This window comes from Hydra vulgaris, chromosome 12 (assembly GCF_038396675.1).
Source record: "Hydra vulgaris chromosome 12, alternate assembly HydraT2T_AEP".
Taxonomy (NCBI): Eukaryota; Metazoa; Cnidaria; class Hydrozoa; order Anthoathecata; family Hydridae; genus Hydra; species Hydra vulgaris.
Window position 1 is genome coordinate 39,393,606 of NC_088931.1, and position 14,249 is coordinate 39,407,854.

Consider the following 14,249-nt stretch of genomic DNA (forward strand, 5'->3'; position numbering starts at 1 on the left):
TGGTAAAACTACCATTACATAAATTACTACTATCTTAAGGCTGACTGGGATTCTGTTTGTGATTTTCTTTGATGTGGTTTTTAGGTTGACTCCTTTATTTCGTTACTAAAATTGTGGCTCCTATTTAATCTCCTGAGTTCAGGTAGTGATGAAAGCTTTTAATTATTCTTGGTGTTTTTAAGTCAAGGCTCACTTACCCCTTGATTTTCTCCTTGTGCCGCTGCTATTTCTTATAGAAATTGCAGGTTAGCTTAGGTCAAGGGTTATCTTTTTCTGGATATTTCCGGAAATCTGGATATTTTTCTTAACTTTTAGTTTTTCCGGATATCCAAAACGTTTTCCATACATACAAGTTAAGGTATGTATTTTTGTAATAAAGTAAAATCCTGGTCATTTGAACCTCCAAGGAGAACAAGAATTTACTTCAAATAACCAAAAGTTTAAATAACTGAAAATTTTCTTTAAAGTGACCAATTTCAAGTTACTATTAAATTTAATCAGACGTAGAAAGTAAAAAAGAAGAAAAGCTTTGGAATAAGATACTGTTTAATTCTTTACCTTCAAAAAAAAAAAAAATTTAATAACAAAATAAAGTCTTTACAATTTTTTTAAAAAATCATCTGTTTTTGATTGCTTTTTTGCTTCTTAAGAATTATCAAACATCTTTGATATTAGGTTTAGCGATTGTCAGATTTCGACGCTGTTATTTTCAAAAACAGACCAACATTCGATTAACTCTATTGCACGTGCAACCTCTGATAATTTTGGCTTTTTGGAAGGCAAATCATTTGATTCTTCATCTATCTCCTCATCTACCTCAGCACAGTTGTTAATTAAAATGGAATCCAGAATTTCTCAATCTGTGGTAGCGATTGCTTTGCTTGTACAAATATCAAAATCTATGTTTACGTATTCTTCAATTTCAAAACCTTTGTCTACTAAACCACGTGATCTAAGCTCGATGTTTTCTTCAAGCAATTCGAAAGGATCATCTTCACCATTTATACTTGCAACCTGAATTTCCTGCGAGATGCCTGCCTTTCTAAAACAATTCATTACAGTGTTTGTCAATACAGCATCCCAAGACTTGACCAACATGCTCATAACTTCAAAAATGTTGAAATTTGGGGTCGTTTTACCAGTGTCAATATATTCCTCACAACATTCATGTAATAAAAAGTCTTTAATGCCCTAATGACTCCCTGGTCCATTGGTTGAGTTTTAGAAGTTGTGTTTGGTGGTAAAAATACTAATTCAATTGCTTTGAGATTGTCAACATTAGAATGAGCTGGGCAGTTATCTATGATTAGAGCAACTTTTTTACCCTCAGCATTAAACTTTGCATCACGCTTTCTTACATAATCAGTAAAGATTTTAGAGTCCATCTAGGATTTATTTTGGGACTTGTACTCACAAGGTAGGCTTTTGACACCTTTGAAACATTGTGGTTTTTCTACTTTTCTGATTATAAATATAGGCAGCTTTTCACCAACCCAATTTCCTGCTGCTAAGCCTGTTAAACGAACTTTGCTTAATTTTCCTCTTGCACGTCATTCACCTTTTAGATGAAAGCTTTTCATCAGAGGCTGTTCATAAAATAAACCAAACTCGTCAGCTTTGTAAACATCATTCAATTCATACCTTTAGAGGATTGAGGGCAAATGGGTTTGCACCCAACTTGATGTCATTTCCTCTGTACACAACCTTTCTTTGCCAGAAATAGTTCTGAAAACAACATTATGTCTTTTTTTCCACTGATCAAGCCACTCTTCTGAAGCCCCTCTTCTGAAGCTTTAAAATCCGCAATGTTGAGTTCTTTTGCAAAATCTGAAGCTTTCTCTCTAATGATGTGTCCACCAATTGGTACATTTTGTTCATGTGTTCAAATGCGGTAGTGGTGTCGTGGCATTTTTTTTATAAGCAAGAGGTTCCGAGTTCGATCCCCACCACGTCCCTGGTAGTACCGTGCTCAACTTGTTTCTCTGTGCAGCGGCCTTGTTCGTCACAGTTTGTGTTTCGAAGTTATAGAGTTGAGAGAAGGTTATAACCACAGTTAAGTAGCCTCCTCATCTGTAGTGGCCTTCTTGGCCTTGGGGAGGTTAATTAACAAAAAAAAAAAATGTGTGTTCATAAACCATTTATATACAACTTTATGAACCGAATCATGCTTTCCCAAATTTAACTTTTGTCTCTTTGCTCCAATTTGACCAGACTCATACTTGCTGATTAAGTTTTCTTTATGCGTAATCCAGTAAGTTAAAGTGTTTTGAGGAACACTAAACTTTTTAGCAACATTTGTTTTAGTCCTTTTTCTAACAAGCGGGAGTTTACTAAATATTTTTTTTTAAGGCTTTTTCACTCATTACTCAAAAAAATTTTAAAAGTTTGGAAAAAAACTTGAAACAACTCAGCTAAAAGCAAAATTAGGATGAAAATAAGGGAAAATATATTCCGGATTTTTTCTGGATATTTTACCCAAACAATTTCCGGACTTTTAAAATATGACCTGAATGGCTTAGGTTCATGACCTGAATGATATATGGTTTAGGTTCATAACATGTAGTTTAGCACAACCTGCCCTGCTGCCTTGTAAGATTGGCTTTTCTAGGTGAAGGCTAGGAGAAGTAAATTCCAACATAAATTACCCCTGCCTTGGGGCTCTTGGTTGAGTAGAAGCTAGTGATAGTTTCTCAATTAAAACACTCATCTTGTGCATGTGTTAACTGCATCCAGTGACTTTCTTGTAGAAAGCTTCCTAGGCAATAAATAAAGGGGTAAGCAGAAAAATTGTGTTTACCAGCCTTGCATTCCTTTACCTATTAGGCTCGTGGATTTGTAGATCCATGTTAGACTGCTTTTTGTCTAAGTTGATAAACACTTTTTTTTGACTCTACTCATGAGCTTGGACATATTCATACCTATCAATTCACCTATTGGTTGTAAAGGAGGTTTTCTTACCATTCCTTTTTGTACACTTCACTCAATCACTTTTCACATTATTTTTTATTGTTCTTCTTCTGTTTAGTTTCTCCTTGTTCTCCTTAATGTGGTTTGGACCATGCTAAGATCACTCTAAATCATTTATACTTTCTCTTCAGACCCCATTATGGCACGTCTTACTTCTCCCTTAAAGCTAACTAGGATTCTGTTTGCGGTTTTCTTAATGATGGTCTTTAATTATGCTGATGTCTCTTGTTTTCGTCTGTTTCAAGTGTCATTCTATCCCATGGCTTCTTGTTTTTACCTTTTCATGCAGCTGCTGTTTCTAATTTTGATTGTTTCATTTTTATATGAACAACGGTCTTAAAAAATGTCTTTTTATTATTGTAAGAGACAAAGTGTTTTCTGATGCCAAGCTCCAATATTCTTAGTTTACTAAATCTAGTATTTTATCTAAGAAGTTAGATTTTAAAGACTTTTGGAAAATCTACAACAGTTTCATTAACAAAGTTAATGACACTGTTGAAGTAAGTCTGAAATTCTCTAATAAATGGGGTTTGATCTTATTACCTCTCCCAAGGATACGACTATTTGCAAAGAACTTTTGCTCTAAGTTGTCTCTTGAATCTAATGGCCATGCTCTTTTTGTCATTCCAGAGAAACAGGTTTATGAATTGTTAGACATCAAAATCACTCAGGTATTGTTGCTAAAGTCATTTCTCTTTTTCTACTGCAACATTCTTATCGTAGTCTTAAAAAAGTCCAGAATTTGAACACTCTTCAACTCTCCAGAACTTCAACACTCTCTAAACTATTTAACAAGTACTTAACTGAATTTTGCTTTCCTGTTGGAAAATGACATCTGAGGCTCCAATTTTTAAAAATCTAAAGGACACTCTGACCCCTCCTATTACCGTCCTATCTGTTTTTTCTCTATTATCAAGGCTTTTGAGTCTTTATTTAACAAATTTCTAATATCTTTATATAAGATCTTGAATCTAACAACTTTCTTTCTGAAAATCAATATGGCTTTTGACCATCCTTTTCTACAGCCTACTTGTTAACTTTTATAACAGAAAGATTCTAATGTGCATTAGATAGAGATGGTGAGGCGATAACATAGCAAAAGCTTTCCATAAAGTCTTGCATACCGGTCTTCTCCATAAGCTCACTTTATATAGATAGTTTTTGAAATTTTTAAGTCATTTCTTTTAACCTCAGTATTAAAATAACCCTTGAAGGTCAAAACTCTTCTTTATCTAACTCTTCTTCAGTAATTTCTGGGGTACTACAAAATTCTGTGTTGTTATTCATCTTTTTTAATGAAAATCTTACGTCTAAAATAGCTTTATTTGCTGATGACAATAACTATTTATATCTGATCTCTTTTCTGTGACAGCTTGGGGCTTGTAGTGACTTGTGAATCTTAGCTGAAAATACACCTATTCGCTGCAAACTATTATCACAATATTGTTGATATTTCTATATTAACGAATAGAAACTCTCTCACTGAGTCCTCTACTTTATATCAGATTATCATTCACTGACATCTCATGTAAGCCATATATACCTCTCTTTATTGTGTGTGCCATTTTTTTACTCTTGATTCCATTTTCTCTACAAATCTCTTTTTTGTCTAATATTTAGGGTAGTTCTTCTAATGATTTCCTTTTTTTTAAACAAGGTCTAAAAACGTATTATAAAGTCTTAGTCTTTTTAGCAAGGTCTTTGAGTCTTATTAACTGTTTTCTTGTATCTCATCTTGAGTTCAACAAGTTATTATCTGACAGAGACCAATACATATTTTGATTATCTTGTTCTACTGTTCACTTGTTAATCATAATAACAGAAATGTTTTATGTGTGTTGGAAGCAATAAAGTTGCTACTGACACACATAAAATATGTATTATATCAATATTATATGTCAGTATATAATAAATAGTAAATATATGCTTATATTTATGATATATGATGTATAATAAATTTCTTCCTGCACCAACTATCAACCCCTGCTAATTTTTATTGTTTTGCTAGCGCTGAGTTTGTAAAAAGCACTATATTTAGCTAGGGGAGAGCCATGGTCACTATTTTTTCTTGACCAATTCAAATGTATAAAAAGGTAACATTCCACAAGGGCAATAAACATTTTTTAGTAATACTTAAAGATGACAGATATTTATGTGTTTCCTTCATGGAAAGCCTTTTTTGTCACACTAAGAAGCTATTGCAACTGGGAAACAGTATTTTGCAGAGTTTCCAAAAGATCATTATATTATAAAATTATTGGAAGATCATTGTAATAAGTGTGTTCAACTTGAGGGAGATAATGTTGAATAAAAAAACTAATTTTATTACAAAATAGACAATCTTTCACTTTTGCTTTCAAAACTTTTCAACCAACTTTTTCAACAATTTTAATGTTTGTGCATTAAATACATTTTTTAAACAAAGGTAAAAAATCATACTGTGTTTTGAAATCAAATTATTTTAGAACATTGTTATACATCGTTGGATTTATTATGATGTGTAGATCTAGGTTTGATATGTCACTGAAATCAAATAATTCCTTTTACCAAAATATTTTTATTTTTTAGGGGTCAATTCATTTGTCCCCAAAATGCAATTTGGGACAAAGGTTAAAAAAAAGTTTTATTCTACCTTTAAAATTTAACATGATAGTCTGATTTGACTTTTTATTTTTGTCCGCACAAAACAAAGACAAAAGACAATTCAATGTTTAATAGTTCAATCAAATTAATAAATAAGACAAATAAATAATAAGACAATTAAATGTTCAAATGATAAAAGAGAAATTGCTGCTTTTGATTAAGTTTGCAACCATAAAAAAAGCCATCTGACATATGTGATAAATGTAAAAACAGTATAGGTCAAAAAAACCACCTGACATGTGATTAATGTAGAAACAGGATAGGTTAAAAAAGCCATCTGACATATGTGATAAATGTAGGAACAGTATAGGTCGAAAAAAATTCTTTCCAGATTAATGATAGGCTGGTCTAAAAACATTGTTACAGCCTTAACCAGAAGTTCTACAATATGTCACTGTAAAATTTGCAAATTAACCAGTTTATGTGGAAGAATCCAAACAAGAAGATGTAATAAGTTTTTCAAGTTGCATTTACCCCATGAAAAAATGTGTTAATCTTGTTTTTCAAACATCAGAAAAGGAAAGAAACACAAATGTGGAAATAAAATGTTAGCAAAATGGAAATAAAAAACTTCAAACCTCAGCTAAAGTTAAAGAGCATATTGCTTCTCAGGTTATCTCAGAAAAAGCCTATGATCAAGGATCAAAAAGAATTAAACTTGCTACAGATGCAACACCTTTACAAGTATCAGTAGGAGCCCTAAAAAATCAACTTAGATCACTTAGAATGATTTAATAAGGATTCATTCAAGACTTACATTTTCCAATAAAAAACCTGATACAGCTAGTTGAATCACTCAGGTAAAAACAATTTGTTGATGTGTGCTCTTTTATGTTAATAAAGCTAATCTTAATTTTTACAAATTTTTATTTTAAATAGAACATCATTTAAAAGAAAAACTTCCAAATAAGTAAACAAAGTACTTCCAATAATTGATGGTGCACTTGAAAATTGTTTATAATAGATTTCCAAACATTTGATGTGAAGAAAAGAAATTTGCAAGAAAATTTCCCTATTATTAAGTGTGCTGATATTGAGGAATTTGTTAAGTTGCTTATTGTGATTAAAAAAAGATAGAACCTAAGCAATCAATCAGAATCAGTATTAATAAAGAAAGAAGCTTTCTGAAGGTAAATAAATGTTTGTATTTTTCTCATTCCAAATATGTTTCAGTGCGTTATAATGCAGCTAAAGCTAAAGGTAAAACATTTTGTAAAAATAAAATTTTTATATTATAGATCTGTTTGAACGTACTGTCAGATTGTGAGACCGAAGATTTAGAATTTGAGAAAAATAATCATGATGATTAGTCTAATCAGAATTCAAAGTATAAAGAATGTTTTGTAAAAACTGATGTACTAGCTTGAGTTCGAAACATTTCTAAAAGTCTTTATTTCTGTATTAATAAAGGCCTTAATTTAGAAAATACTCATTTGTATAATAAAATAAAACGCTCATTTGTAGCTTATCTTAAACTTTGGGTTATCTCCAAATTCCAAAGCTATGTAACCTTGCCATGTATGCAAATGGAAAAGAATGAAGCCATTTAAAGAAGAGAACCTTAGAACTTTGGGTTTTTTCAGAGTTTTTTCACAATACAAAATTATTTTTCAATCAGGTTCAGTCAAATGAAATACTTAAGTTTTTTACAATGTTATTAATCCTCCATTGATACACACAGAAATCAGTGACCATTTAGTGGTAGATTTCTTTTTTCCGCCAAGGTTACATCTAATGGAGAGAGATGTTAATCATATTTATAATCACATAGACAAATATAGTGGTGAAAGTGAAGTTGCTAAAGTTTGTATATTTCTGAACATTTTGAAAGAGGTCTAGAACAATTATACAATTACTTTCAAACAATTATTACAAATGACAGAACACTTGTTCAAGATTATTGAATAACTAATTCATTAAAAGTTCAAATTATTTTAAAACATTGTTGCTTTTTGTGTAGTAATAAGACATGGGTTGGGCTACTTCTCTGAACAAGCTGTTGAAGTAATTTATTACTTTTTAACTTTTTTAATTAATCTTGGAACAGATTCAATGTTTCAAACTGCTCCTTAGCTGAATACTTGAAAAATCTGTAATCAGTTTTAACAGAAAAAAGATTGTAAATATTGCAAATGCTACTGAGAATAGATTTATTAACTTATTACTTTTTTATGTTATTGTCATAAAAATGTATTACATTTATTAATAAACAGTCATTATTGTCTCAATCATTATTTTAATAATATTAATAAACAGTCATTATTGTCTCAATCATTATTTTAATAATATTAATAAACAGTCATTATTGTCTCAATCATTATTTTAATAATATTAATAAACAGTCATTATTATCTCAATCATTATTTTAATAATATTAATAAACAGTCATTATTGTCTCAATCATTATTTTAATAATAATAATAAACAGTCATTATTGTCTCAATCATTATTTTAATAATATTAATAAACAGTCATTATTGTCTCAATCATTATTTTAATAATAATAATAAACAGTCATTATTATCTCAATCATTATTTTAATAATATTAATAAACAGTCATTATTATCTCAATCATTATTTTAATAATATTAATAAACAGTCATTATTGTCTCAATCATTATTTTAATAATATTAATAAACAGTCATTATTATCTCAATCATTATTTTAATAATATTAATAAACAGTCATTATTATCTCAATCATTATTTTAATAATATTAATAAACAGTCATTATTGTCTCAATCATTATTTTAATAATATTAATAAACAGTCATTATTATCTCAATCATTATTTTAATAATATTAATAAACAGTCATTATTGTCTCAATCATTATTTTAATAATAATAATAAACAGTCATTATTGTCTCAATCATTATTTTAATAATAATAATAAACAGTCATTATTGTCTCAATCATTATTTTAATAATAATAATAAACAGTCATTATTATCTCAATCATTATTTTAATAATATTAATAAACAGTCATTATTGTCTCAATCATTATTTTAATAATAATAATAAACATTCATTATTATCTCAATCATTATTTTAATAATATTAATAAACAGTCATTATTATCTCAATCATTATTTTAATAATATTAATAAACAGTCATTATTGTCTCAATCATTATTTTAATAATATTAATAAACAGTCATTATTATCTCAATCATTATTTTAATAATATTAATAAACAGTCATTATTATCTCAATCATTATTTTAATAATATTAATAAACAGTCATTATTGTCTCAATCATTATTTTAATAATAATAATAAACAGTCATTATTATCTCAATCATTATTTTAATAATATTAATAAACAGTCATTATTATCTCAATCATTATTTTAATAATATTAATAAACAGTCATTATTGTCTCAATCATTATTTTAATAATAATAATAAACAGTCATTATTGTCTCAATCATTATTTTAATAATAATAATAAACAGTCATTATTATCTCAATCATTATTTTAATAATAATAATAAACAGTCATTATTGTCTCAATCATTATTTTAATAATATTAATAAACAGTCATTATTGTCTCAATCATTATTTTAATAATAATAATAAACAGTCATTATTATCTCAATCATTATTTTAATAATATTAATAAACAGTCATTATTATCTCAATCATTATTTTAATAATATTAATAAACAGTCATTATTGTCTCAATCATTATTTTAATAATATTAATAAACAGTCATTATTATCTCAATCATTATTTTAATAATAAGCAGCATCTCAATTATACATTGTTCATAAGATGGTTTTTGCATTTTACAAATGATATTTTCATGACAGTCATATACAAATGATATATCTAATATTATAACCATCTCATTTTGGGTAAAGGTATTATATGGCTGTAAGTTTTAATTTTTTGTGTAAAAAAAATTTGGTTTCGAATTCAATGATATATGAAAATGACAGATATATGTATATATATACACATTTTATATACATATATCAGGCCTTCATGTAAGAGGCATATGTTCGCATGCCTTTTATGACCACACATAATACTTTCTTTTGACAACTTGCAAGTTTTGACATTTAGCACTTAAAAAAATGCTAAAAAGAAACAAAGCAAACATAAATACGATTTTTAATTTAATTGATTCCATAATTACAATTAAACTGGTACAAAATTTCCCAAGTACTTTATTGCAATGTAATAAAAGGCGATCACCGAAAAAAATATTCACATTAGAGTTTAAGGCAAAATGAGTACAGAAGCTATCAAAAAATCATAGAAACAGTTTTATTGTGGAAATATAATTTCTAATAAAAAAAATTATTTACATTACTAACAAAATAATTACAATAATTTTGAAATAATGCATATGCAAACTATTTTTTGACTATCCCAAGACAACAATTATTTTTTTTTTAATGAATCTTGACAATAATAAATGAAAACTATAATAAAGATAATAGTTCGATGTATTTGATTAGGTTATATATATTTCACCACAACTTTTTTTTTCCATACTTGTAAAAAGTGTTTTTAATATGCAAACAAACGTTACTTCATTTTAATAAAAATAAGAAAATTTAAAAATAAACCAAGCATGTAAAATTTTATTTAAAATGAATGCATTTGCTTTAAACTTTTAATGCAATTGCTATTTACTTAAAAGAAACCATGCTTAAACATTATGATCACTTTCTTCATTAATAGAAAACAATCATAATGTTTAAGTATGGTTTCTTTTGAAGTAATTGCAAAAGTAATCCTTTTAAGTAAAATTTTGCATGCTTTTGTAAGCGCATGCAAAAACCATGCTAAAACAAAATTACTTTTTTCAATAGCGTACTTAGTTATTTTACTTAAAAATAATGAACTTTGTTATTTGACTTAAAAGTAACGCTATTGAAGAAAGTAATTATGTTATGGAATGCTTTTTTTTAAAGTCTCTGAAATTAAATGTTTTTTATTTTAAATAGTTTTTTATAATAAATAAAAAACTATCAATCGCAAAATTAAATCGGAAATCAGAAAAAAAATTGCTTAAGTAATGCATTTGTTTCGAAAAATCTTAATCAAACGCCAGCATTAGCATAAATTAAAGAAATGTGATGTTCACTTTCGTTCATTCAACAAACGTGCGTATGTTTGTCAATTTTTCGTACCTTGTATCCTATTAACTTTTAAATAAAATTTAAAATTTGTACCAAAAAATTATGTTAAACTTCATGGCATGAATAAACAGCCTAATTAACTTACATTTTTAAACATTGTGCCTTGTTAAATATATTAATTTCATAAGAATAAATAAAATATCAGAAGGGGGGGGGGGGCAGGTGCCCTTATGGCCCTCTCCCTCACTATGGATTCGCCTTTGTATTAGCCTATTTAATCATGGGAGAGAATGATAAAGATTGATAGAGCTGTTATAAACTTTTTTTTAAACTTTTGCTTACAGTTTAAGGATTGTTTATTTTAATTTAAGTTTGCTTTATTTTTTGAGCATCTTTTTTAAAAGCACTAATTATCAAAACTTGCAAAAAGTTATGACCAAATTATCAAAACAATGTATTATATGCGTGGTCATATAAGGCATGGGACCGCACACATCTTACATGAAGGCTTGATATATATACACACAGAGTGTTACCCAGCCCAATGCACCACATATACTACAGAATTTTCAATGGGTTTAAAATTTCCAAAATTTTATATTATGAATTATTAAAATTTTATATTATTATATATTAAAATTTTATATATTATATATTAAAATATTATTATATATTATTAAATTAATATTATTAAAATAATATATATAAATTAATATTATTAAAATATTATTATATATTATAAAATATTATTATATATTAAAATTTTATATTATTATATATTAAAATTTTATATTATATATTAAAATTTCCAAAATTTTATATTATAAATTTTATATTAAAATTTTATATTAAAATTTTATATTATATACCTTTTATATTATGACCAATAGATTTTTGTATATATATATATATATATATATATATATATATATATATATATATATATATATATATATATATATATATATATATATATACATACATACATACATACATACATACATACATACATACATATAAATATAATGATTTAAAAGTATTTGAATAAATTTTTTTTGAGTGGTTAAGCAAATTTGTTATTTTATATTTACTAAATGGTTTGTAAAAGTACTTTCAACTTTGGGCTTTAACATCTGGTGGTCCTAATTTTTCTTATTGTTAAATTACTTAGGTTAGACTATGAAGAAGGAAAAAGTATACAACTGATTGTTCAAACAAAAGTATTGTTTATTTTTTTGTTTTATTTGATAACATATTTAATTTTAATCTAAAGTATGTTTTAAATAATTTAATGAATAAAGTCATTTCAAAATTTAAAAATAAATGAGTTTCCTAAATTTTAGGTTGCTACAAACTTTGCTTTGGTTCGGAGTTGGTATAAAGAGTTAACAATGTGTATATATGGAACATTTGCTCCTTTTCACCAAGACCCATTGCAAGTTCCACCACCTCCTCCAATGGAAATAGCTAGACAATTGCCTTTAACTATTGATAATCATTTGATGAGTGCTTTACCCCCAGGTAAGTTTTATATAATATAAATATTAGGATAAAAGTGTATACCTATTATAAGGTATTATTTTTTATTTGATGACTACGTTATTTATTGGCTTATTTGTGTTTGTTAATAAATTCTTATAAGTTTTTTGAAAGCATTTTTTGCAATATAATATGCAGTTAATAAAATAGCACTATAGTATTTTCATATTATACAATATGAGTTCTTGATCATAATATATTATAATTATTTTATATCGCTAGGGATTTCTCAGATTAATCCTGCATTAGGTCAGATTGCTGGTCTACAACAACTTCATATTCAAACTCAAAATATGGAGGTTCATTCTTCTAATATTCCTCCACATTTATCTAATTACAGTCCAAGTTTCAATCAAAGCCCAAGAGAAGATCGTGAGGAATATAGACGAATAGGAGTGGATCGCAGGCGAGAAGAGGAAGACCGCGATCGGCGTGTCAAAGATAAGCGTAATAGATTTGATGATGATAGAAAGAGTGGGCGAAGAGAGTATTTTGAATTTCGCAATGATAACTATAATACTAGAGACAATCATGATAGATTTGACGATAAACGGGAGAGAAGAGATGATCAAACACATCCTACAGATCAGGTTTTAATTATTTGAAATTTTGCTCATCTTTTTATTTCTCTCTTTATCCTTTGTTTTGACTTTCAATGCCATTTTTATTTCTTTTTATTTTCTTTCTATTAATACAAATACATTTAGTTTGCTTATAATCTTTAAAAAATTAAATATACTTAATTTAAACAGAAGCCAACAAACATATCAGATGAATTGTTTGAGCCATTAAGTCCTGAAAATGAGTTCTTTGAAAATCAGCATGAGGAAGTAGTGTCTAAAAAAAGTGCTCAGGTAAAAAAAAGCTATTGCTTTTTTAAATTTTAAAAGTCTGGCAATATAAGTATGATATTAGTGATGTTTCATACACATCTAAAATACATTTATATAAAGTACTTTTATTGATATATATATATATATATATATATATATATATATATATATATTATATATATATATATATATATATATATATAAAATTGTATAAAAATATTTATAAATTATGTTAGTGGATTCTACAAATAGAGTGCTCAATGTTCTTAAAGAACAGAATAATAATAAATTAGTAAAAATATATTTAAAATAAAAAAAAAAATGACAGGCTGTTTCTCCTTCTGTAGGTTTATCAGGAAAAATGTTTAAACATCTTTTTTGAAAAAATATTTTACAGGAAGTTGGGAATTGTTATAGTTAATTATATAATGACTGTAGTTATTTTGCAACCAGGAAGTTATATCAACTACATTAAAATTAAAAAATTAGTTATGAAATAAGTTCTTTAGAATTAGGATAATTTTAGTTTGATCATTTGTTTTTATAAATTTTTAAAAGGAATTTATTTTCATTTCTGCATTTAGAAATTAATTCAGATTTTTTGTTTAGTAAATTTTCTTGATCCAAATGAGTATTTCAAATTTTACTTGTAAACATAGTATACATCTCTTTAAAATGGCAGGCACAGTTTTTTGAATAGACTAGTTTAATTTAAAATTAATATTTTTTCCTTTTAGTTGCCAAATATATTTTGACAGCATTGTTTCTTTTGAGTATTTTATACGTTTAAAAGATTGTTTGTGGTTGGCATAATGTTTTTTCCATTCGCCCTCGATTAAGCCAATATATTGTTCATCAGGGTTATTTTGTAAGGAAACAATGTATTTTTAAATAATAATTTTTGATAACCATTTGCCATTCATAGGGCAGTCAATTTTTTGTTTGCATTTACAATTTTTAGTATTTTTTCAGTATTTAAGAAGTTCATTTTTAGTAATCAATGCAATATTTTGGTCTTTCAATTTTTTTTATACAGCTATAACTTACTTTAATAGTATATCTGTTAAAAATTTTTTTGCAATTTGTTAGAGGGAGGGAAATGTTTGTCTATTGATTTTGAAAACACTTTTCGAATACTTGTTGAAACATTTTTGCTGTGTGGTGGGT

The 14,249-nt window shown here is 26.9% G+C and overlaps 1 protein-coding gene across 2 annotated transcripts in view; it reads left to right on the forward strand.

The window, feature by feature from the left end:
• Positions 1-14,249, forward strand: part of LOC100201864 (protein virilizer homolog) — an 80,448-nt gene that overhangs the window by 22,430 nt on the left and 43,769 nt on the right. For both annotated transcript variants that reach the window (XM_065813180.1, XM_065813179.1), the window contains exons 4-7: positions 11,882-11,930; positions 12,054-12,231; positions 12,472-12,839; positions 13,002-13,103. In XM_065813180.1, coding sequence (XP_065669252.1) covers positions 11,882-11,930; positions 12,054-12,231; positions 12,472-12,839; positions 13,002-13,103 — 697 coding nt within the window. The remainder of the gene's footprint in view (positions 1-11,881; positions 11,931-12,053; positions 12,232-12,471; positions 12,840-13,001; positions 13,104-14,249) is intronic.